The sequence below is a fragment of the Oryzias latipes genome, chromosome 17 (genome assembly GCF_053564925.1).
Source record: "Oryzias latipes strain Hd-rR chromosome 17, Olatipes_Hd-rR_3.1".
Lineage (NCBI taxonomy): Eukaryota > Metazoa > Chordata > Actinopteri > Beloniformes > Adrianichthyidae > Oryzias > Oryzias latipes.
Genome location: NC_136253.1, coordinates 25477273 through 25502499, shown reverse-complemented (window position 1 = coordinate 25502499; position 25227 = coordinate 25477273). Strand labels below are relative to the sequence as shown.

General features: G+C 39.3%; 2 protein-coding genes across 3 annotated transcripts in view; both read right to left on the bottom strand.

Moving 5' to 3' along the window:
• Positions 1-4499, bottom strand: part of LOC101156850 (SPRY domain-containing SOCS box protein 4) — a 78563-nt gene extending 74064 nt beyond the window's left edge. The window contains exon 1 of one of the 2 annotated variants that reach the window (XM_020710976.3): positions 4285-4499. The gene's annotated coding sequence lies outside the window, so the exon portion shown is untranslated. The remainder of the gene's footprint in view (positions 1-4284) is intronic. The other variant, XM_020710979.3, reaches the window with a different exon arrangement.
• A 2305-nt stretch (positions 4500-6804) lies between these two features.
• slc25a36a (solute carrier family 25 member 36a) lies at positions 6805-23692 on the bottom strand. Its single transcript, XM_004079158.5, has 7 exons — positions 23183-23692; positions 21468-21632; positions 19633-19710; positions 15781-15881; positions 10518-10584; positions 10152-10441; positions 6805-9448 (listed from the first exon to the last, which is right to left on the bottom strand). Exons 1-7 carry the CDS (start codon positions 23221-23223, stop codon positions 9255-9257), a joined length of 936 nt encoding a protein of 311 aa, XP_004079206.1. The 5' UTR covers positions 23224-23692; the 3' UTR covers positions 6805-9254.
• Positions 23693-25227: the final 1535 nt, after the last annotated feature.

The following is a 25227-nucleotide window of genomic DNA, read 5'->3' as shown; positions in this document are numbered from 1 at the left end:
AAAGCGTTTACTATTTTGTAGAGTCATCCGGATCTACAATTCCAAAATTCAGTGCCCTGAAAATTTCCCAGATGTCTGGGCAAAACTATTGTGCATCAATTCTCATTCAGCAAATATAGACCACCATTTATTGCATTTAACTATTTTTCATTTTTAAAAAAAAGGGTCTACATTTATTTTTTATAAATCATCCAATACATCAGAACACAGTCTTTGTAAACTGTTCCTATTTATTAGGTTTTAAATAGGTGAAGTCATGTTTGCTGTTTAAAAAAGCAGTGAACATGTGTCCAAATTATGGACACACTATATAATCTTTTAGGGGCTAAGTAGGAGTGAGGGTAGATGGACATATCCATTATTTGTCTTTTCATGGTGCTTCCTGTTGGTGGTCAGGGGTAAAGGACCTGATCAGAGTTTCAAGAAGGCTTTTGAAGTGCCTGAGCAGAAATGGGCATGCTGAATTTTAAAAACTATTTACACACCGGCTATTTGACACACGTTCAAGAACGCACAAAGAACATTTAGCCTGTGGTGTTCACACTGGACGAGCAGGTAGGGGCTTCTTCTTTTTCTTTGTGAATCTTGCTCCAGGCTTTTTCTTTCACAGCTCTAATCCTTTATATGAAAGACTTGGTTCCGTATAATTCCGGCCGGGCACAAACCACAATTATTAATATGTCCTCCATTTACAATTTTTAAACGGTTGGCACTTCCTAGAATGAAAAGGAACGCCATTCATACGTCACTACCAAATAGGAGTCCTTGATTGGTCAATGTTCAACCTGGTTTAACTTGGATTGCGCGTTCAAAGGCCACGCATTTTTTTTACATAGAGCCTGAAAACGGTTGTAGAAACTTGCGTAGCTACGCATGAAAGTGAGAGTTTTGAAAGCAAAAACCTGCGTTCACACACGTGTACATAGATTTTTCATTGGAAGTGGCCACTTGAACGTGCGTTGCAGAGGGCAGTGTGAACGTAGCTTTGTGTATACTAAGCCTGGTGTAATGTAATAAAACAATAAACAATAAGTCCTTAAATTGAGCACGACACGTGTTTGACACTTTCATTGTAAACATACTGGAATGATATGCAATGGGGTTTGCAACAATTCACGTTCCCCACAATTTAGTTTAATGACGTAACATACAGTTTGGCTTTAAATCGAGACCTGTGGCATCCATTGTGACAGCCAAATTTTTAAAATTAACTGACATTTGCTAATTTTACAATTGTAGTGACCTGTAGTGACAGCACAAACTAGATAGATATGAACCATGAAATACTAATATTGCTTTCACAGTGACTGTAACGAATCTTTCCTTAATTCAATTAATCAAACTATATTTTTTTTGAATAAATTTTCAGGGGAGAGACTTTTCATACCCTTAAAACCCCACATTTGCATAATTTACAAGAAAATTGTCTGAAAATCCAGCTATAGTGTCTTAATTTGACTTTTTTTGGTCAGCCTTGTTGCATCAAGACTTTGTGCTGTTTAGATATAGACTTTTCCTAAATCACTAAGGCCGGCTCCATGTGGTTTTACACTGGAAGGTCAAGTAGTTTGAGGAAATAGACTGAAGGCAATTCAATTAGCTGTAAAATGTGAGGTCCTGGTACCCTCAGAGAAGATGGAAGCTTCTATTTGTTGTACTTTGTTTTGAAAAGTTAATTCAAATGGTTAAGGACCATCCCTAAACTATAAATAAAATAAGATGTATTCTCAGATTGAGGTTGAGAATTTTGTTCACTTAGATGTGTAGTTAGAGTTTACTTGTGTAAAAAGTTGCAAAAATTCTATTTTACATATCCTAAATACTTTGATCATTTTGCATTTCCTGTTGTTTTTTGTTTGTCTTATATTATTTTCTGCCTTTATCTCTCTCTTTTTTTTTGCTAATCTTTTCTTTATCCTTCCAGAAGGATGGATGAGCTGTGTTGTCAGTGAGGAGAGAGGCAGATGGGGTTCAGTTTGTTGGCCAGATAAAGATTTTTAACTCCACTGTGTCTTATCTCATCCTGTCCGTGCTCTGAAACTCATCAGTCTGCGCTGCTCCATATACCAAGTTGTAAACATTTCCATTTCAGCTGGCGGTTTTGTCCAGCTCAGTTATGTCTTCGTATTGATTTTAGATACCAGCTGATACTTAACAGACTGATGAAGACCACAATGGCCATCATAAGATCTCAGCAACAGCCCAGTATATCTTCTCACTAATTAGTCAGCATCTTGGTTACAGAAAAGACTGTAAGCCGAACTTTTAAAAGCTTTTGGAAAAGTTTGCATTCTGCATTCAGCTCAGGGTCGAAGTTGCTGTCGCTCACCTCATTTGCTTTCACTGAAGGTGCTTTAGTGACATGGCAAACAGCATCTTGTAGTCTGCATGAGCTGCTCACCATCAGCTTTCATTTAATTTAATTAACTTTATGTTTCCCACTGTTTGCTGTTTGAAAGCGTGACAGGAAGGATGGGAACCTGTTCTGTCTGACATGACACTAAAGGAAGGACATTTGACAGGACGCGCATTTACACTTTTTTCAGGGTTGTGCCACACTTAGAGCGCCATGGGAAAAAGCCGAATAAAGTCTTAATCACATGAATCTTAATCTTAATCACATGACACAGGACAAAGTTCATTTGAGGGTAAAATTTTAGAATGATGTATTGTCTGTGTTTAGCCCAATATAACAGGTCAAACAGGGAACTATATACAGCACACCCCCACCACAGTCCTTGACTGTCTGGGCAGCGTAGAGCCCTTTTATAAGCTCCTCCCACCACAAATTTGGTTCAGTTGTTTCCCCTTGACAAGCATACATCACATATACACATCTGGATGGCTCAGTTGGCTGAGTGCAGGCCAGGCATATGGGAAATTCCCCGATTTCCCATATGCCTGGGAATCGGTTCGATTCCCAGTGTGCACAATGAGCTTCGTGCTATTGCCTAAGTATAGTCACGTGTCAGGAAGAGGATCAAATCAGAAAGCTGATTGGCTAAAGGAAAATGCTGAAAAATGAGCAATGACTCTGTTAACACCACCCTGTTAGAGTTTAAACGGCAGCTTCCAATGAAAAGTCTATGTAAAGGCGTGTTTTAGGTGTCCGGATTGGAAATTCCAACGTTTCTATGACTGTTTGAAAGTTCGACCAATTAGGGACTCTTATATGAATGACATCCTTTTTCATTTACAGAAATGCCAACAGTTTGAAAATTGATCATGGGGGGAAAAATTAATAATTGCCGTATGCGCCTGACCAGAATTATATGACACCAAGTCTTTTACATTTTGGAATAGAGAATGCACGTTTAGCTTATTCTACGCATAACACATCCCCGGTGTGTCCGTAGCTGTAGATTTTTTTTCATTGATGCTCACTTATAACCAAATTTAAAAAAAAAGGATTTTCTGAATTTGTAGGTTTTTTTTGTAATACATAAATCATATAACGAACCTAAAACCAAAAATAGAGGTTTGAACGGAAACGTGGGGAAAGTGAATCGTTGCATCCCTAGTTGCCACACACGAGGAGAACTAGAGGGAAGTCTAAATGAGTGATAAAGCAAAAATGACCCCGACATCATTACAACATCCCCTACTTCTCTTCTTCTCTGTCATTTGGACAGGCCAGCCATCAGCACCCAGAACAACCAGCGCCAAGGCGCTTCACAAGTGTCTTTCCTCACACTCTCATCCTGTCACATTTCAAGATCCCTCTCCTTCCTGCTTCCCAGCATCTCTCCTCTGCTCCCATTTCCTTTCCTCTCTTTTCACACACCGTGTACTCCTCTTGTCCTCCCCTCACTGTTCTTACCATCTGCTCTCCATCCCTCTTGTTCGTGTCACCTTAAACCCATCTTTGCCTGGTAAACAAACCATGGAAGGCATGGGGATAAATAGGTGGACAGATTGAGATTCTTATCATGATTTATTTTTGATTGTGACAGTCAATACATATTCCTTAAGGAAGACACTAACTTAAAAGTGACCAATTTGGGGGTGACATAAATGCTTTTAGTTTGTTTGTTTTGCAAAAGCAGGAACATTTGTGCAGGTTTGGACAACTTTTTAAAAATATTTAAATACACTCTCTAAAAAACTTTAGCAGAATCATATGTACGGTGGCTCAAACAAAAGGTAGGCCTCTCAAACGAATAACATGTCTTTAATCTGCATGAGGTCTGGTGGCAAAAAGCTCCAAAGACGCTTGGAAGACTTTTGAGGAACATTCTGCTGCAGAGCTCCAATCCCGCGGTGTAAACACAGGAGCACACTTACCCGACAACAGGCGATACTTTCGGGTAGCCTTTGTCTTCCAGCCCAGAAGTGTGGCCCCTTCTTCTTTTGGTTATTTATTTTTTATTTTTTACTGTTGACAACGTTATTCCAGCGATGTGACAAATGTTTCAACACCACAGAAACGATTTCTTTGTTGAGATAAACGGCTACTCGTTACGTCCAAGCAAGCAGAGACTCGATACCAGTCCGCACTCAACAGAGCAAGCGCTGATTGGTTCCTTTCACGCGGACGCAACATTTTTCTGCGACGTGATTGGCTGAAACCTTGATGGTGGATTTGGGTGTCGCTCGGAAACTCTAGTTACTCAGACGCAAGTTCAAGAGGGACACAACCGTCATAACAACAATAGCAATAATAAGTTGTTGTTTTTTTAATTAAATTCAAATAGTTCTATTCAAGAAATATTGTTGTCAATCGATATTTTATTGACAACTTATATATGTTGTGCTTAATAAATTCTTGACAACATGGTAACAATTTTGGCTCCACAGTGGTGTAGTGGTTAGCACTCTTGTGTAGTCGCTTGTTCCCAACTCTTTCTGAGTGGAGTTTACTTGTTCTCCCTGTGTGTAGATAGCTGGGAAGGGCTCCAGCAACCTCTGCAACCCCACAGAGGACAAATCATGAAAATCACAAATGGATGGTGATTTTTGCTGCTTTAGACCTGTTGGATTTTCTTTTTCACTTCTTGACTCCTGATTCTCAATGTAAAGCAGCACCTTGCAGATCCTATTCAGAACTGGCCCGTATGCATGGATCAGTTACATCCTCAGTTGAGTCCATTCTAAAGTGTCACAGGGTCAGTTTCCCCGCTCACATCATTTTCCGCTTGTGTAGCAATTAAATCTTCCTTTGGATCAGTTTTCTTTTTGCTGCACACGCACTGCTTTTTCTTTTCAAGCTATTTGAGTTAAATCTGCTGACCGTAAATCGTCTTTGGAGTTTTTCTCTTCTATTGCTGGTAAAGTGATGTAACTGATACAGTTTCTTTTTCATTCATGACTTGGTTGTGAGATACTGTCTTTGAAAGGCTATATTTTAAAAGCCATTCCATAATAAACAACTCCTAAAAAGAAAATGGTCTGCAGAAAAAGTTAAATTGTATCCTGCTGCCCCCCCCCAAATATTGGTAGCAAATGTGAAGCCCACTTGTTCAGAAGGAACTTCAGTCCTATTGTTCACTGTAAAGTTGTTTACTTCAATGAAGCCAGGGGCTGTTCCCTCATGCATGGGGCATCTCAGTGCTGCTGCCTGTCCCAATTTCTCTAAGTTTTAGTGGTTTGACCTTTGATCCTTACATTGATTTTTGTTAAGATGTGGTCAAACTGAAGGGAGTTTTTGTAGTTTCCTAATTCATAATGGATTTTTTTTTTTAAAAGATGTAAATTTTACACCACAAATATTGCTAGTTATCATCTTCTTAACCGTTTATTCCCTTTTGGGGTCACGGGGTTGCCGGAGCCTAACCCGGCCACTTGGGCGTAGGCAAGGGACACCCTGGACTGGTCGCCAGTCTGTCACAGAGTAGAATATCCTCAATCACACATCTATTCACTCTCACACCTATGGACAATTTAAAGTTGCCAATCAACCTATGTAGCATGTTTCTGGACAGTGGGAGGAAGCCGGAGACCCTGGAGAAAACCCACGCATACACGGGGAGAACATGCAAACTCCACACAGAAAGGTCCCCCATTGATGTTGTGTTTTTCATGTCCCCCAGCCGGGACTTGAACCAGGGGCCTTCTTGCTGTGAGGCAAGAGCGCTAACCACTGCGCCACTATTTTTCATGAGTTAAAAAAATAACCGTTAATGTGCAAGTATTTATAAAAAGCTACATTTGTTTTACTTTAGAAAAAAGGCACCAACAATGATTTGCCTTTTAATTAGAATTTTGCTCTGACTTAAAAGTTTGTCCTTTTTTGCATTCGTAACATTTTTATTTCTTTTCTTGCCAGCTGAACTTAAAAAAGTTCGTTTTTACTGTTCAGTTGTTAACTTTATGTTGGACAAGAACTTGAGTTGGACAAAAGAATCAACGGAGATGACATGTTATCAATTCTAACAGAGGTCTGGCTCCCCCTTGAGGTATGAGTATGGAATTACAATAAATGGGCTATATAAAAGTTTTTTGTGAAGGAAATATTTCTTTTTGTTTTACTGAAATTAACTTTTGAAACTTTTTAAGTTAAAAGGGTTTTAACTGTCAAATTACTTAATATGTATTTTACTTTTCATAACTTTAAGTGTTCACAACATGTCTGATCACATGATTCTTAACCATGAAGTAAAAGTTTTGGATCCTTTTCATTTCTAGAGTGAAAAACTGACATCAGTAGTCAAGGGACACTAAAAGCATAAGATTAGAAATGTTTTTCACAATTCTATCAATGAAAATATTTTTGTACTCAAATTCAGAAATGTGTAAATTTTAAGATTAAGCATTTCTTCTTTTTTTTTTTTTTTTTACAAAAGTTGAACACATAGCCACATCATATTAGCTTCAAATAAATTTTATTTATTTTGTGTTAAAAAAAAAAAGACAAAACACAAAAATAAACATAGCGAGCTATAACAGACGTTCAGGTGACATTCAACCCTTTTGAACTGCATTCTAGCCAAGCGTACAGAGCAAATGCACAAGTTTACAAGAACACTGAGATGAGAGGTACAGCATCAAGCTAAATGTTTGAACCGCTTCATTTCACTTTTTAGGTCGTCTGACCTGTTGAACCAATGACACATACAGAAAGCTTTAGTGTTTTAAAAGACAATGACTTTTCCTCCTTTTGTTTTGGCAAAAGCAAAGTATTGGGGGATTAAAAAAAACAACAAAGAATAGAATTCAGTGTCACAACTTAAAAGCACAGATTTTTTCGGTAAAATGAAACCGGGTCAAAATGAGAGACGGAGAACTTTCACAGTGGTAAAACAGCAGCTACTGGATGAGAGAGACTGTAGAGGAAGGAATCGGGAGTTTCACCAAACAATACAGATAATTTTTTTCATGATAATATGGATTATCTCTAAAACTGACTATTTGGGGAAAAAAGTCTAATCAAGTATTCTGGAGAATTTTAGAGGAATAAAATGTGGCTTAATCTTTTTTTTTCTAATACATAAATAAAAACCTCAATAACTTAAACTGGGAACTTAGTTTTCCACTGCTACTCATGTCGTTTTCTAGAAATATACCGTTCAGTTTCACTTTTCCAAGGCAGGTACATTACTGATTTTTTTGAAGAAAAGTGAACTTTTGCTCCTGAACTCCTGAAATATCTAGTTGTAAAAATTAGAAAATATTTGGAAAGGAAGTGGGGAATCATGTAAACACACCTTAAAAATCCTATGTTTTGGAAATGGAAACCAGTTTTACGCCTGTAAAAACATAACTAAAGCTCCATCACAAATCCTTACATCCATTACTTTGTAAGCATTCATGTAAGCACCCCGGTAATTGTGCGTTCTGAAACATACACTACAGGAAAACAAAACAAAAAAATTGCAATATTCCTGCCAACAGTCAACATAGAAACCAGCTTCATTTGCACACAAATAAAAACAAACACTCTTTTTTGCAGATGTAAAAACTACAGCATGATCAGAACTGGTTCTCATGAGAGAGAGAGAGAAAAAAAAATGCTGATATGTATTTCCACACCAATGTGTCGCGGCGTCCTTCACAATAATTAGGATCTCTAAACTGTACAGATATCTGCTAACAGAACAGTTGCGCAAAATACCATTTTTGAAATACAGTAATACTTTTTTTTCTCTTACAATGTACAAGTTTAATTTGTCCACACAATAAAAAGCAAAGCACAAACCCTAAAAGGCCACAAAAGTGCATGTTAACGGGTCAGTTGGAAGCCACCGGAAGGAAAGAAGGACGGAGGGAATGAGGGAAGGCAGGAAGGAAAAAAGGACTGGCATGAGTGAGAAACTCACACTTCAAACTGCAGAGTCTTGATAAATTATTGGTTAATGGATGAAGTAGACACTTCTGACTGAAGATGCACACATCCTTTAACACAATTAGATCCTCCAACTTGTTAAACACCCACACACAAACAAACACACACTGTAGGTGAGAAAACTCCAGACTCCTCCTCTTCAACAGTTCCTCCGAACTATCACATTATATTCAAGTAGCAATACTTGTATGAGAACGTGTTGGTGCCTTCCAGGCATGCCTAGTTGCTGAACAACTTTTAAACTGGTCGCGGCTTTGCTAATTCCTGAGCAGTGACTTGCAGGCTGAGCTGAAGGCAGTTTTCTAACCAAAGTCAAAGCAGAAAAAGAGCTTCAGCCCAACCAGTCACCACCAGGCATCGAGTGAAGGAGGAAGAAAACACCGACTGGAGATCAGATTTGTGACTGCGTTCCTATATGTCAACCAGGCAGCGCTAGGAGGAGACTGGCTGAACCGATTTTTGTGTAGTGTGAAGAGGTGGTGTATGAAAACCTAAACTGGACTTCTCTCTGACATTCAACCTTAATCTGAACATTCCTGAAATCCCAGCGTTCAGTGTGAACTCCTGAAAACGCACAATCTCTTTCCTCCTTCCCAATGTATGAACCATGGGGAAAATAGCGTCATCAAGATGGCTTCAAACTAACTACTTCAGTTCAAACAAGTCAGACTTTTGTTTAAGATCGCTCCAAACGGTGCCACACTGCATCCGTGACGCTCCAGTCGGCATTCCTTCCCCTCTCTGAACCCCCATCGGCGAGCTGCTCAGCCCGATCTGCTCCCGCTGTCACACTGGTTAAGGTACCAACTAGCCGTCCTAAATTCCTGCTCGTCTTTTTCTGGTCCGCTAGCACGTCTTCGGGTTTCCTTTGGTCTTCATTTTCACATTTCAAACCCACTGCTCTGGGCCTCCTCCTCAGTTTGCCGTCACACCCCCCCTCCTCCAGCGGAGAGGAGGTGACGAAGGCGGCGGGCTAATGGCCGAGCAGGTAGACCACCACCTCATAGGTGCACATCATGATAGCAGTGTTGGGAATCTGTCTGACGAGGTGGGTGGTTAGACCGCGGTACAGAGCTCGGTATCCCTCCTCCTTAGGTACCGTCAGCAGAGTGTGGAAAAAGGAGCGATACTTGCTGCCTTCCTCTCGTAGCCGTGTGCGGATCACTTCTGCAATGAGAGAATAGTAAGACAGAATGAATGCATTATACTTAAAAAAATATAGTAATTTAATCTTAGATCCTTTATTTATTCAGTGATGAATCTTTATTTTGGGCGAGAAAGGAAAAACTGATGGCCTGCCTAAAGCAAGAAACTAGAAGTGTAAAACTGATGGTTCTAAACAAAAACACTGGGAGCTACGTTCTAAGAAATAGTTTACATTTTCAAAGATTTTCTCCACAGTCATAATAGACTTTTTCAAAATGAAAAAAAAAATGAAGAAAATAACTTTTTTGTCTAAACTGTTATTGTGCCGCACTTTTTTATTAAGGATCATTTGCATTTTTTTTATTTTTTTATACCAAAAACCTTTTTCGGTCTTCAAGCAAAGTTTGGATCATACTCTTATGAGTTAGAGGTCTCACAAATGTGTGCATCATTATGATACAAGTGCATAAATCGGGTTAAATTAACTCTGATGCAGTCAAAGGAAACCGAATCAGAGCCTTAAATGTTTAATAAATGCAGGATTTTATTTTGCTCCAATAACCCTCGAGTTTTCTATTTTACTGCTCTAAATTCCATTCCCACAGGATCCGTCCTTGACTGAAAGAAGTCTTTTTATCCAGCAGTCAACCCGTTTCTAAAGACGACTAGACTTATGGCAGCCTTCCATTTAGACGGGTTAAACACGGATGTAGCAGAGGCTCACCGTGAGGATAGGCGATGGAGGTGGCGCAGGTTTTTGAGGTTGCTGCGGCAAGCATCATCCCAACAAAGTCTGAGGGGTCTTTGACAGACTCCTCCTCTTCGTCCATGCTGGCATGCGCTTTGGCCTCCAACAGTTTTCGCTTGATACTTTCATAGATGACAAAGTGAATGACAGTCTCAGAGATGCCGGCGTAAGACGCCGACATCCCTCTGTAGAAACCACGCAGGCCGTCCGTCTGGTACACCCGCCGGATACACTCAAAAGCATTCATGCGTCGCTCGCCTCGGTTTCTGCCATCGGAAAACAGTCAAAGTGAGAGGATGGACACAGAGTTTGTTCTACGCTTACGAGAACTGACTCGCTCACCGGGAGTCCAGCTGTAGGCGGGTTTTGATCAGCCAGATGGGATTGGTGGCTGTGATGGCAGTGAACCCTGAAAATTCAAATGAAGTCAGAGGTTCAGACAAATGTCTAGACACTTTGAATGACACAAATACTCTACTCTAAATTTCACATACTGTGCAAGGACAGACAGAAAGAACATCACAAAGCAGGACCAAATTAGGCCTTTATGTGGCTGTGGACCAACTTCACTGTTCTAAAGTGATTACAGTTTTTCTGCTTGAAGCTTAAAAATAAAGACAATTCACAGTTGCATTTATATTTACATATATGTGTGTTTTGTCATGTGAAATTTAAACGTATTACATGTGAAATCATATATTTTAAAAGTATATAATAATGATTTAATTTTCATAAATTAAAGAAGTACAAGTATCGAAGCAGTGTAAAAACCAAGCTAAGTTGTGAGGATGCATTTGTTTTTATGCTACAGCAGCTAATGCAAACATGACCAGGAAACCACAAATCTGCCGGTACACAAACTCCCAACACACAGGTTTAAAGACCCACTCCGATGAAAATCAAGTTTTTGGTGTTTTTAACGTGTTCTTGTGGCATTTTTCTGATAAAGAAAATTAGTCTTAAATGTGTTTTTCTTTATTCAAATCGTTGTGAATTCGGAGCTGATTAAAAAAAAAAAACAGTAAAAGCTTGTAGCTGTGACACAGAACCTACAGCGTTCCACAAGCTTCCTGCTCCGCTCCGATGAATCCACTTGTAGACGACTAGATCCATGTACGCCTTTGTTTTCTTGGTCTGAGCTGGCATCTGGCTCAAAAGTGTACGGCTGGATAGCTCTAATATTACTCCTCATTTTTGTTGCATCGTAATGTTAGGTTGGGGTGTGAGGGGCTGTAAGCTACTGGCAGAACAGGTAAACAAATGGATGATGGGAAGTAGGGGACTGGCTTACTCTGCGCCAACAGTCCCACCCCGAACGCACAAGCAAATTTCTCCTGCCGCTCTGCAGAAACTATGTCCTAGAAAATGACACAAGTGTTTGGATTTCTGTCTAAACACGTCATCATCAGAAAAGCAGAGGGAACGCTATGAAAATAGATCAAAAGATGATCGGAGTGGGACTTTAAGTCTTAACTTCCATTTCTCTAAACGACTGTTAAGATCGATGATGCGCATGTGTATAGATTATTCTCTGATAGCCATCATCATAAGAACCACAGGTCAGAGTTTACAGACAGGCTGTATGCCTCCAGCTGCCACAGCTAGCACAACCATTAAACTGTAGAAAACACACAAGTCTAGAGGAGATTCTTCAATTATTCAAAGTCTAGGCATTAAGTGCAGCCCTTCCATGTCGTATAGTTGCTTCGGCTGCAGCTTCATCAAAAGGTAACCAAACAGAAATGAGTATGCGGCTGTTTTGGCCTGAAATATTTACTTTAGTTATGAGGAACTTGAGCGTTAACAGCAATGTTAAAGTTTATTTTGTGTGGCACCTATTTATTTGACACTTTGGTCTCATGAGCGAGTAAGACAAAGATAATTTGTGTTTGGGATCATTTGAAAGAGCGAGCGAGAAGTAAATCAAGGTCATCTGGAGAGAATGGCTGAGACCAGAGGGAGTCTAACAGACACACATCTAGTGTATCGATGCGACAGAGACCTATGTGAAGACGGGAGAAAGAAGACACAGCTCTGTTGAGGAGGAGAGAAGAACAACAGGAGGAAGAAGAAAAATAATAATAGTAAAGAGGGAGGCAGAATGAAGTAGCATCTATGGCGTGTACTCACGAGGGAGGGGCAAAGCTCCTCCAGCTCCTCCCCGCTGCAGCTAGAAGCCTGCAGATATGGGGGGCTCAGATGGCGGGGGTCTCCCACCCAATCACGCAGGGGTGAAAGCTTTACAGTAAAGCCCTAAAATAGACACAGGCTTTTCTGTACCACAGTCACACACAAGCAGCACATCCACCCCAACAACCCACCCACCACCACAGCCCCTTCCTGATCAAGAAGATGGAGAAGAGATGGGAGGTGAGGGGGTGAGCCCCCTCCGCCCATCTTTTAGGAATGTCCCACCCCAGCTACCTACTTTTTCTGTGTTTGCTCAGATTATGGTCAAGTTTAAAAATAAATAAATAAAAAATTTCTCAGATGGCTTAAGGAAAATGAACTGGAGTCGAGGAAGACCTCCAGCTCCATCTCAAGAGACGAAAACACGAGGTGGAATGCAAAAAGGCAGCAAATCAAACTGAGGAGGAACTCTGCATTTTAGATATACCTCAAACACTTTAATCTACCTAATCTAAGGCACAAAGGATTTATCAAAATATTTTAAAAAAGAATACAAGGTGGCTGGAAATGCTAACCTTGCCGTTATTTGTGAATGAACCTTGGACAATGGCAGGAAAATAAAAATAAAAGAAAATCTGATGATAGTAAAGGTGAAACAAAGATGGAACAATGAGATCTAAACCTGTTGTTTATAAACTGGACACGGAGTAAATTTCAAAAAAAGTTAGTTCCAACATTTAAAATGTAGAGATCAATTATAGTAATTCTGGAACATACTGTGAATAAAATTCACTCAAAAAAAACACTCAAGTGGATATGAAAGAAGTACAGAATATGAAGACTACGTCATGTGTGATCACAGCCTAAAATTAAATCTGTTTTCAGTAACTCTACATTATATATATATCTATATCTATCTCTCTCTCTCTCGATGATAGTGGATATCATGTTTTTTTAAAGCCAAAGATAATCTGAGGGTAATAGATGGGAGATCCATTCAGATACAGAAAGCTCCATTTTGAGGCCAAATCTTTTTAAGAGGAGTCCCCTCTGAGCGTGCTGCTACATGCTGATCTGCAGACACATGCTTGTGCAACTTCTCCTGAGAGGTTCTGACCTACATTCAGGAAAATACTTGGACCAGATTCGCTTCCCCATTTGCAAAAAAATAAGACTCATATTTAAAGCGGAGCAGTTATAACGGACAGCAGAACATTTTTTGGCAACTGGAAGCAATTATCCTACATCAGGAATGAGTTTGGATGAAGTGGAACATTTCTGTTCTCAAATCAAGTCACTGTAGTCGACTTCTTCTGAAATCAGGACTAACAAACTTGTGCAAACGTTGGGAAAAGGGCACAAAAAAGAAAAGAAATAAGGGTATCTATGATATAAAATATTACAATGACATTCCTGTCATTTCTAACCGTCCTTTAAGCAACAGCACATTAAAATATGCTGAGTCATAAAATCAAAGTAGCAAAAAAATGTAAAAATGCTATAAAAAAAGATAAACAGCAAAAAAGATATGTCATAGTAAAAAACAACATACTCTTTAACTGATGGTTATCTTGGTTAGCATCTGTTTTTCTTTTCTTTAGCTTAGAAAATGCAAATAAAAATAAATCTAACAATATCAATAGTTCTTAAATTCCCATCATGAATTTATCTTTAATAGAAATGCAATAAAGGTAATGATGATAGCATGAAACAAAATGAAACGCCAAATGCAACCTTCGACAATGATGACATGGTTAGCATTTCTAGGGATTTTAGGAAACTAATTGAAAACAAAGTGTGTGTGTGTGTGTGTGTTCATAAAACCTTCATCATGGGTACTAAGGCTATACACCGATAGGAAACACGCTGCCATAAGCAATGGTGGTGTCATTACAAATGAATATCTACCATGAACTTTCTAGTTTTCATAGAAATCACCATGGTTTTGAATCATACCAGTGTAAAGAAATGGGGTGCTACCTGACGCGTCCGCCCGAGTGCCAGGGGCCCCGGTTGACCTTTGTGGGCCGTGTTCTCTTCTCTATACACACAGAGCAAAGAGGGGGGCCCAGACCACACTGTTTAAGTCACAACAGAGTCCTCTGGAGAGGCCTCAAAATTAGTTTAAAAAAAAAAAAAAAGGCAAAGAGGTAAGTAATGGACATGAAAGGGAAAGAATGGGGCTGGGAGAGGAGGAAAGCACAACCTAAACTTTAAGGACCATTTTTCTTTGCATTCATTTTCTCATCCTTTAAAATTAGTGCGATGCAATAATGAAGTGAACTTCAGCAGTGGGACACTGCAGCCATAGGTTGCCTAAGTATTGCATCTTTTCCCTCTTGAACAGAATATATAATATTATGATTGTTTGGGGATCTGTCCCCTCAAATACATGTGGACATTCAAGGCCGCCATGCAAAGACAAAAGGCAGCATCATCAGATAAGTATGAAAAAAAATAAAGGGGAAAGGTTTAAAACAAAAAAAAAGTCAGTACGGGTAAATAATAACTTAATTGTAAGAGCCATGTGTCACTTTGCAAAATAAACTATAAATAGTGTATTTTCCGCACTATCAGGCACAGCGGATTATGAGGAATTGTCAAATATGTCATATATAAGGCGCCATGAACTATGCAGCGCATTAAGCGAGACAAAAGAGTCAAAAGTTAATTACATTCACAGCGATATTAGAGCTTGGTTTTAACAGGCTACACATTAGCGTATTTGCAATACTGGCTGCAACTCCAAACCTTGTTTGCAACAAGTAAAAAAGACTGATATCGTTAGTAAATAAATAACTAAAAAAGTTTGTCACTGCTGCACATCGGCCTATTGACAATACCACCAACCTTGTTTGCAATTCATGAAAGAAAAAAAAATACAACCGACATTTAAACAGAGCGCCATGTACCTCTGAAAGTCGCTTCAACATTAATAAGCAGAATTAATCCATACATATATAGAAAGCGCTTCCGATCATTAGGCGGTTTGTCTTTTTTTTTTTTTAATAGTGCGGAAAATACGGACTATAAAAATATAAAGGATTTCTTCACACTACCTTTTTTAAAAAGTGATACCGTTTGATCCTGAGAGTCTTAAATTGTGCTTTCTGATCAACGGATTACTGTTCTAATGACAGAATTTGACTTAATTCTTTTACACATGAAACAGCTGGATGTTTCCAACTCAAAACAGACATTCTTATTTAGCCTTAGCATGCTTCGGGTGTGTGGGGAGGGGGGGTGCCTGGGACACTTTATATCGTGGGAATAAATGATGGGGAAAAAAAAAGGGAAGGCTGTCTTATGAAGACACGGAAGAATTCTTTTCATATGAATGTTTCTTTTCTTTTTTAACAAACCCCATCAGTTGGGATGCACTGCCCAGGTAGACTGACAGACAGTCAAACAGGCAGATTTGAACAGGTAGTGACAGAGACAGGCAGAGGGGCATGGGAGAAGGAGGCGTCATTACCTGCCATCCCAGCAGACAGCATGTGCACCTGCGTCGAGTCTGGCTCCAGCACGCCATTCAGCTTCTCTTTTGCTGTCGAATAAGCCGCAAAGTAGATCGCCCTTTGGAGAAAACAGTAAAAAAGGTCAAGCAGAGGGCACTATCTGGGGGGGAAAAAAAGAAAAATCTAAATAGTAAAACTGAGACTAAGTCCAGACTTTTTGGATAGCTATTGGATTGGGCATGCCTCACCAAATTGAAAAGGTCGGCAACGTAAAACCTAAATATAGCTCGTCGAAATGTAGGTCAGTGGAAAGAATAGACGTATTCCAAATGTGAGAGTGGAGGGCACGATTTCATAAAAGTTTACTGACGATTAGCTTCTCTTAAGACAGCAAATCTCAGGGTTTTCTGAACATTTCGGCTGCGACTGAATGAAAAAGCATCCGTGTGTGTTTGACACGTTAATCATTATGGTTAGTTGAACAAACCGCCTGCACTCTGCGAGCTGGTGCTGCTAATGAAGCACAGTGGACTGTCTGAGAGGCTTGTAATTTTCCATTGTGATTTAGAGGAAATTTCCACACGCAGAGTTCACATTTTTTAATGGCAAATAAAGAGAATAACCTTGCAGCTCCCTCATTATAGATTCACTGACCTCACACAATTATAAAACCTTACAACTGAAATAGTCTAAAGCTAACTAAGCCTGTAGAACGGTTTAATGAGAAGCCAGTGTCAATGCAAATTGATTCTTGTTTACCCATTACAAAATTTTCTTTTAATGTTGGCATTATTCTTAAAAACTTTGTCTCGATCTATGTGATTATTTTCATTTTAAAGCTTCAACCCACTGCAAGTTTAGGGATTATTTTGTCATTTCCTCAAACCAATTTAGACGTCAATGTGTGGCTAAACAAAAATATACAGATTTTCAGAGCCTCCACTCTATATAAGTGTTTAACTATAAAAAAGTTCATGCATTTTATCCTTCACAAGGGGGAAAAATACAAAATGACTTAAGAATTTAATCCTGATCGAACCTTTCTATATTAAAAGAATAAGCATGTTTAGTACAGAAAAACGCAAGTAAATCTTTATTTACATATTTTGGTACAAATTTAATTAAATCCTTTCATTCATTCATTTTCTAAACCGTTTTTCCCTTTCGGGGTCACGGGGCTGCCGGAGCCTATCCCGGCCACTTGTGGGCGAAGGCAGGGGATGTTCTGGACTGGTCGCCAGTCTGTCGCAGGGTAGAATGTCCACAAACACACACCCATTCACTCTCACACTCACACCTAGGGACAATTTAGAGTTACCAATTAACCTATGAAGCATGTTTTTGGACGGTGGGAGGAAGCCGGAGACCCCGGAGAGAACCCAAGCATACACGGGGAGAACATGCAAACTCCACACAGAAAGGTCCCCCGTTGATGTAGTTTTTTCAATAATTAAATCAATCTTTATAAATACAGCACTTTTCATACATGGCAATATAAAGTACTGAAAGATGCGACATACAACCATTGAGTGTATATGAGAACTGGACTGAGTGACTCCTCCCCCTCGCATTCCAAACAGGAAGTCCCATAGACTTCTATTGAGAAATAAACAGCTATTACTCAATAATTCTTTTTGTCAGAACAAGCGTCCATGCTCTGCTTTTTTTTATTTTAAATATTTTTCCCCTTTATTGCAAGTTATTTGAGGTATAGACTGGCCAATCAGATGCCTCAATAAAAGTATGTGGTCGCACGACAGACATTCAAAATGTTTGACTCCTGAGCCCGCTTCCAAATGGTAGAGGTTTGGACTTTAAACAAGCTCACTCCTGATTGGTTGGTGAGAGTGGTTGCCATAAAAATGTTAACTCCGACCGATTCACACCAATCACTGCTTAGTGAGGACATCATAACACAAAAATGGCGACTGAACAGCCTTCTTCTCGCTGGAGCGAAATGAAAGAAACCTTTTTATGGGTGACGTCACGCTCACTCAGTCCAGTTCTCATTGACAGTCATGCATAGAACTAATTTAAGCATTAAAACAGTTTTAACAAGTTCATTAAAGTGTTATTCCAATCACTTTTTGATCTATTGTAAAAGTGTTCCCAGTAGTCTTTTAATTATGATAATACTATTTTTAGCCAAATTATACATAAAAACTGTCATTTTCTTGAACAGTTTTTCTGCAGAGCCTCATCAGAAATTCACCTCTAAATTGTGGGCGGGACTGTTGGCTTGGAGTAAGCCATCCCTCGTTTCCCATCATCCCTTTGTTTGTCTCTTCTGCTAGCTTACAGCCCCTCACAACCTGACGGAGCACCTACCTTGTTGTGTCTGCATCATTAATTAACCACAAAACACTGCAAAGCATCTCCAGAAACAACAAGCTTCACTTTTTCACATACAGAAATATACCAAAATTCAATTTTGGGATTCATTTTTGTTATGCATGTTCTCCATCATGAGAAAAAATGCTACAAGAACATTTTAAAACCTGATTTTTATTTGAGTGAATCTTTAAATTACCGTAAGTAGTATTTAAGTATTAAACTACAGTACAGTAACTAAAGATATTATGTTCAGTGGTTTTCAACAGCTGCACAATTAGATGCAATTACATGCCGTCCACCCCTCAACACACAGTCATTAGATTGTGCAATTCTTCTTTGCAACATGCAAGGAGAGATTCTTTTTAAAGCTACTGTGCTTCCATCACACTGATTTGCTCATTAAAGACCTTGTGGCATTTGCTCAAAGGCGCCTGAACAGGCAACACAAAGTGCCAGTGGCACTGCCCTAATAAACCCCAGCTGCTTCTACTGACAATAAACGGACAAGAAATTAGAACAAAACACACATGCATGTCATTTAGAGCGTCCACATAGACACAGCTTGCAAGAAAACCAGCAAACGGATAAAGAAGTGGTCATGTGATCTAGCAGTAACTGGAGGGTGGGAGGGTTTGGCGACATACATAACTGCCTCCTTACAGAATCTTCCTTGCAACAACAGGAGAGTCACAGCTGGCCAGCGCCTGCTGCTGCTTCATTCAGATTTGGATTTCCTGACCTCAGCCCCTTACATAACCACAGCTCCATAAACAAGACTTCCTTTCACACCTGGAGCCCCCTACATTCATGACACTGCAACGACACTCGACCCCCTTTCTTTATCTGTGGCCCGTTTGGTCCTTCATGCAACTCTATCGCAAAAGTCAAGTGAATGACGCAGGAAGGTGATTTCCCCCTCAAAAGGCCCTTTTATTGGCGTTGCAATCTTTCCATGTAAACACAGAAGATTGTGGCGACCTATTTTTCACTATGTGGGATTGTAGAAAAGACGTGCAGCAGCGGCAGGGCTTAACAGTTACTGACAGTGAGAGGTCAAGTTGGAGAAAACCTCTTATACTCCTGTCAACACATCCAGACCAGCGAGATCTTGTGAGAGCGGTGAACGATTCGGGAGATTAAAGCAATCCCCAAGAAAGCAGCTGGGTTCAAGGAGGAGCAAAGACAGATCCAGAGTGACATTTGCAGAGTGATCCTATCAAATGTAAGCACTCGGATTTGCTAGATCTTTGACACAAGCTTAACGTGATTAACAGATCAACCAAACTGGCAAAACGTCAAAGAAAAGAAAAGAAAAAATAAAATCAACAAGTCCCTTTTAGCATGCCAAAGAAATATATTTAGTTAACATAATTTAAAAATCTTTGGTTGAAATATTACACTTCAATTGAAGAGCAACCTTTGTATTGCCTACTGGAAAAGCTGGTCTCCAACTTCTACAGATTCGGGGAAAGTGAAGGCAAACAGAAGAAAGCCTCAAAACACACCCAGAAAGCTGCAGATAATCCTTCACATACCTGGAAGGTGCCACACCCACTAGGTTGGGGCCCAGTCCTCTGAACAGAGAGCGCGGTCCTTCTCTCTCTAGGATTAACCTGCGATAAGAGCAAAGACGTCAACAGTTTAAGGGATTTAGTCATGAATTTTAAATATCTGTGTGTGATAACTTATAAATAACACTGTAAAAAGACAGAGCTCTAAAATAACATCATGGGGCTGCAGGTGGATCAAAGGGGTTATGAAGGTGCATTGGTCTGGGACAAAAAAGGGGAAAACTTTCACTCTGTCGAGTTTTTGTTTTTTAGTTTCCCTGCTGCAAAAAGTCTATGTTAAAAAAAAAAAGATAACTAAACTCAGACATTCAGACGGAGTCTCTGCAAACAAACCGAAAGACCAAAAATAAACATTAATGCACAAGACCTTGCACCGGGTGAGCAGCGTTATCAAGACGGCTCACGTTTTTCCTCCGTCGGTTCAAAGATTGTTCATTTGTCTCACCAAGTTACCCGACTCAGCACGAGCTGTTCTGAACAGTTACTTGCTACGTGCCATTACAAAACACACCCATTCTATTTAGTGAAGGAAAAGCATTGAAACCTTTAACTTTGTGCAGCAAAACAGAGCTTTAAGGTTAAATAAATTGCTTACAATTGAACCTTAAATTGTCAGAGACAGCAGCAGCTGTCTCCTGTTTAAAGACAATAGAGAGCGACTCTTTCCAGCAGAAGTTGCGAGACAGGACTTTGTTGAATTTGAGCACAGATTGGCGTCACTTTGATATTTGTGAGATTTGCCACATTCTTAGCAACATAATTTGCAACCAATAACTGAAAGATTTCAAGGAAAACCGTTTCATACGATCACCAAGCTCTAATGGTTGAACTCTGCTCTACAGAGCATGGATCGAGGCCTACATTTGACTGCGTGCTGGCCCACTTTTGGCTCGTGTGTCAGTTCTCTTTCCTTTCTCTGGAGCTCTTCCCTTTTTTGCCGTGCAGCACGGCGCTCTCTATTTCTGCAAATGGCTGCTTGTCTCAAGGACAACACGAGGAGCGGTTTATGTTGGCATAAGACCAGTGTTGAACACAAAAACATGCCCAGATTATTTCTCCCAAAACGAGGTATTAAATCCAGATTTCTTAGAAATCCTAACACAAGACTTGTTCACACAAACTAAAAAAAAAAAAATCTTACTTATTCTACCAACTAAAATGAGTGTGCATTTTTGCAGAAACTCTGCAAGAAAAGACTTCTGGTAAATCCCTCCGAAGACAAAAAAGGGCTTTTTTTTTAAAGTTCAAAAGTGCATGTTCAGACATTTGTTAAGAACCTGCTAAATCTGCGTTTCTATTTAAACCATCAAAATCTAAGAATACCCTTATACCGAGCAAAACAGGCTTATAATCCATTAAAAAAATTGTGACCAATTACTCTTAATTATCTCCTACCTTAAAGGTGATTTAGTAAAAGTCCTAATGCAACAGAATAGCTGACAAACATTTATGCATTTTACAATAGTTTTAAAATTTAACGACAGCCTCTGCAACACTAAAAAAAATAAAGGAAAGTTTTTTAACAATACACTCAATTCTTGTTTAAAACCCGCCCCTAGTAACTTTTATAGGTTTTCTGAATTTCCCAAAACTCCCACTTCCACTTGTAAATTTCCACAAACTTTACTGCAAGAAGAGTTTGGCTTTTATTTTCTCGAAAATCTACTGTTGACTGATTTTTTTTTTCCATACCACCAGAATCCGATGTTAATATTTCCCTTCTTAGTTTTATTGTATAATTCTATGACAAACTAAATGTAAACAGCTACTGTTTCCAACTGCTTCCTGATGTTTCTTACTTGAGGCAGTGCAGAGGCCCTGGAGGAGAAACACGAGCGACGCCGGCGCCGTTGACACCAGTAAGCTGGACTTCAGAGATGTACAGAGTTATAGAGGATGACTGCAGTCTGGTCTTCACCACCTCCAGAGGACAAGTCAAAATGGCACCAACGGTTCCCCCACATCTAGGAAGAAGAAGTTAAAAGTGCTGAAGAGAGTTGCCAACATAGAAAATCGAACTAATCTGTTTGTTTGTTTATGAAAAAATGAAAAGGTTTTGACTAATAAAAAAAAAACTTTAACTGACTAAGTGACATTATTTTTGAACATGCACATTTTATTTCTTGAATGCACATTTTTATCGTCAAAGTGTAATTCTAAGCAAAAGCGAGGCATGACTTGTGCAACATAAGCTAATATGCAGAGGGCTTTCATGGCGAGCTGCACACGTGCACAGTTTAACTGCGTCATTTTCTAGACTTTTGCCATGTGAAAAGTCCAAAAAAGGGGGGGCCTTTGTGTTTACTTTTTCCAAGTAAAAACACTGTCCACGTGAATGATAATGCTGCCAAATTATTCAAACAGGCTTGTAAACACAAACTAGTTAAGAAATAATAAGTCACTATAAAAATAAAAGCTTTTTTTGACAGAATTCAAAATGGAAAAATCAAATGTTTTCGACTGCATAAATTGTTGCCTTTTGAAATGGTTCATAATTTGTTAAAGCAATGTCAGTCTGACATTCATATATGGCCATTTCAAGGAATATGTATTCATCTTCTTGTCCAGATAAATACATTAATACAAAAACAGAATCCGATATCCAAGCTGTGGGCCTTCAGAGGGATATTCTGGCACCTTTCTGCAAGTTTCCTCAGTGTAGCACTAGCTATATTTACCTTTCATAACACCAACCTGCATTCATGCTTACAGTCAGCGGTGACCCTTGGCCTACTTACTGAGCTATTCCCGCGGCTGCATGAATGTCTCAACACTACGTCGATGCCTATTTGGGGAGAATCTAACTAAATTTGGTCAGAATTTAAATTAACAATATGTTTACTTCGCTTAGAAAGAAACAGATAACAGTAACGTCGCGGTATTGATTAAATATTACCCACCTGAATGACAACAACTGATAAGAATTCTAATGGGAAAAAAACGCAAAGTCAAAATGTCTTCTGGGAAGGATTTTTTTTAATTAACACGTTTTGTGACCAATTTTCAACTAAATAGTAGGACATTTTTAAGTTTTTTTGAATGATTAAACGTGAAACATTAGTAATGCAGTCGTTGCAGCTGCACTTTGATCAATCACTAACAAACAACAGCCCGGAAACGGATTCCAGAACCCACCAAAATAAAGGCGCCCAAAAAAAGAATAGGAAAAAAAGCAAAGGAAAAAATGTAAATTGTTGTTTTTTTAACATAAGAAGAATTATTTACACCAACCTCTATGCAATTTTGACGGTCTCTTATACGTCATGTACACTGTGTAATATTTGTTTTAGTATTTTCGAAACTTACTTCGACAATTTAAATGATTAACCGGAAGTACTGCTCTGTCCGTTTTTCCTATATGATACATTTTCGCAAATACTTGTTTTTTTCCACCTTTATGTACGCAATTAAATCGGTTGTTTTCGCGTTTTTTCGTCTGCGGTAACTAATTTACGGCAGGGGATAACTGCGCAGTTTTGTCAGAAACCCTTTGGTAATAAACGTCGTTACTCACCCTCCGGCGAACAAATGAACCAGTGTGTCTCTTTGGCTCATTATTTTGCATTCTCTGCCGTCTCGGCCTGCGGCAGAGTCGGCTTTCGTCCCGTCCCGCTGCCTCCTGCGTCCGTCCGTGAGGATGCGAGCGTCGACGCCACCAACCAACCCAGTCGACGACTAATCAGTCAAGAGAGAGGCGGGCGAGTCTCTGGTGATTCAGACTGCAGTGGGCCGACGAACCCGCTCCCGTGTACCTCAGATCTCCTGGACCAGATCTGGAAGAGTGCCGGGCTTAGGTACCGTCAGTGAAATATCTCAGGTCCAGCAAACGGTTATATAGCACATCAACGGGTTTGACTTGATTGTGTCCTCCGCTTTCATCGCTGCAGCAAGGGGGAAAGAGGGCAGAGCTCATAGTATTTACTGTACAATCATAGGCTGGAAACAGACGCTGCGATTGGTCAGATTGGTGCTTGACGTCACCTTGTGCCCGCCCTGATCATGCAGCGTTCACATGTTCGACATTGAATGAATCAGGCCTGGTTTGTGGGTTTCAGTGTAGTCTTTCTAGAAGAGCACCATGACACATGCATGTGTTGTATATTAGGACTTGTTTATTACCCTAATACTCATGGGGTTTTTTTTAAGGACACTCCTAAAATAAGATTTCTGCAATCAAAGAGTCCAAGCAAAGATTGTTCTTAAAATACAATGAAGAATTTGTCATTTTAATAAAATTACATTGTTTCTAAGTTCTGCACATCGAAATTAGTTTTGATATTGATTATTTATGAGCTAGTACAGCTTTCTTGTCCATTGTTTATAGTTTTAACTCTGGTGAAAATTGTGTTTTTGGTGTATTTAACATGGTCTTGTGGTATCTTTCCGATGATGGAGGACATACACACACAAAAATAAAGCTAAAAGTTTTATTTCTGGGTATTACTTACTCAAATCGTTGCGAATCAGTAGCAGACGAAAAAATGGCATTGGAGAAAGCTTTTAGCTGTGATGTACAGTAGAACCCACAACAACAAGTCACGTTCTCCCTGCTCTGCTCCATTCTGATGCATCCACTTGTAGACAAACAGATCCATGTGCGTCTTCGTTTTCCTCGTCTGAACTGGAATCTGGCTCAAATATTGCAATATTTATAATATAATATGATCCAATATTGCTTGATATTTTTGTTGCACCGGTATTGTTAAGCTGGGGTTGTGAGGGGCTGTAAACTAACGGACAAACAAAGGGATGATGGGAAGTGGGGGAAGGCTTACTCCACGTTAATGGTCCAGCCCACAAGTCAAAGGCGAATTTCTGTTACTACCACTCTACAGAAACCATGTCCTAGAAAATGACACAGTTTTTTAAATAAATTGCCTAAAAACAGCATAAACGTAATGAAAAGACCACTGGGAACACTTTGATTAAAAGATGATCAGAGTGGGACTTTAATAGATCATAGAAGAAGAAAAAATCCGGTTTTAAAATTTACACATTTTGCATTGATCCTGCACATGAACAAAATGTATGCAGGCAAATGCCATGTAAAGAGCTGAGATACATTCATTACACTCCAGTAGCCAAAGAGCTTTCCACTTTGATTTCATTTGTAATCACATTTTAGTTCAAAAATTCTAGATTATTTTTTTCCACTCAGATTCCCACAATGAAATATTCTTTTTACATGTGGAAAGCTCCTCAGGTGACCACATTTCAAAAATGTGTAGTGATCTGATAATGGACCTGATAGAATCCACGCAGGGTTTAAATTTAAACAAAGTCATGTGAGAAAGTGGAAAAATCTATCACTTTAATTTGTGAAGCTAAATTGTTTTGAGCATGGTAAGTTCTTGAACGTCCTCCTTGAGAGGATGTAACTTAATTACAACTATCACTAAAAAAAATACATTATTGTGTCACTTATATAACATTGTACAGTCCGTCATTTGTGATAGCTTTGAAAACCTGAGCGTTTAGAATTTGTGGTTCCGTTAAATACAAGCAAAGCCAAACAGTGTTTAAGAAATTTGTCCCAGGAAATTATTTAAAGCGGTAGAA

Bases quoted from the DNA above. Each gene is read 5' to 3' on its own strand.
- slc25a36a (XM_004079158.5), bottom strand. From the start codon at position 23,223: ATGAGCCAAAGAGACACACTGGTTCATTTGTTCGCCGGAGG. The intron at 15,882-19,632 runs GTATGTGAAGGA...TTTTCTCCAAAG, and splicing joins GTGGGTGTGGCACCTTCCAG to GGCGATCTACTTTGCGGCTT. The intron at 10,585-15,780 runs GTAATGACGCCT...TTGAATTTTCAG, and splicing joins GCTGTCTGCTGGGATGGCAG to GGTTCACTGCCATCACAGCC.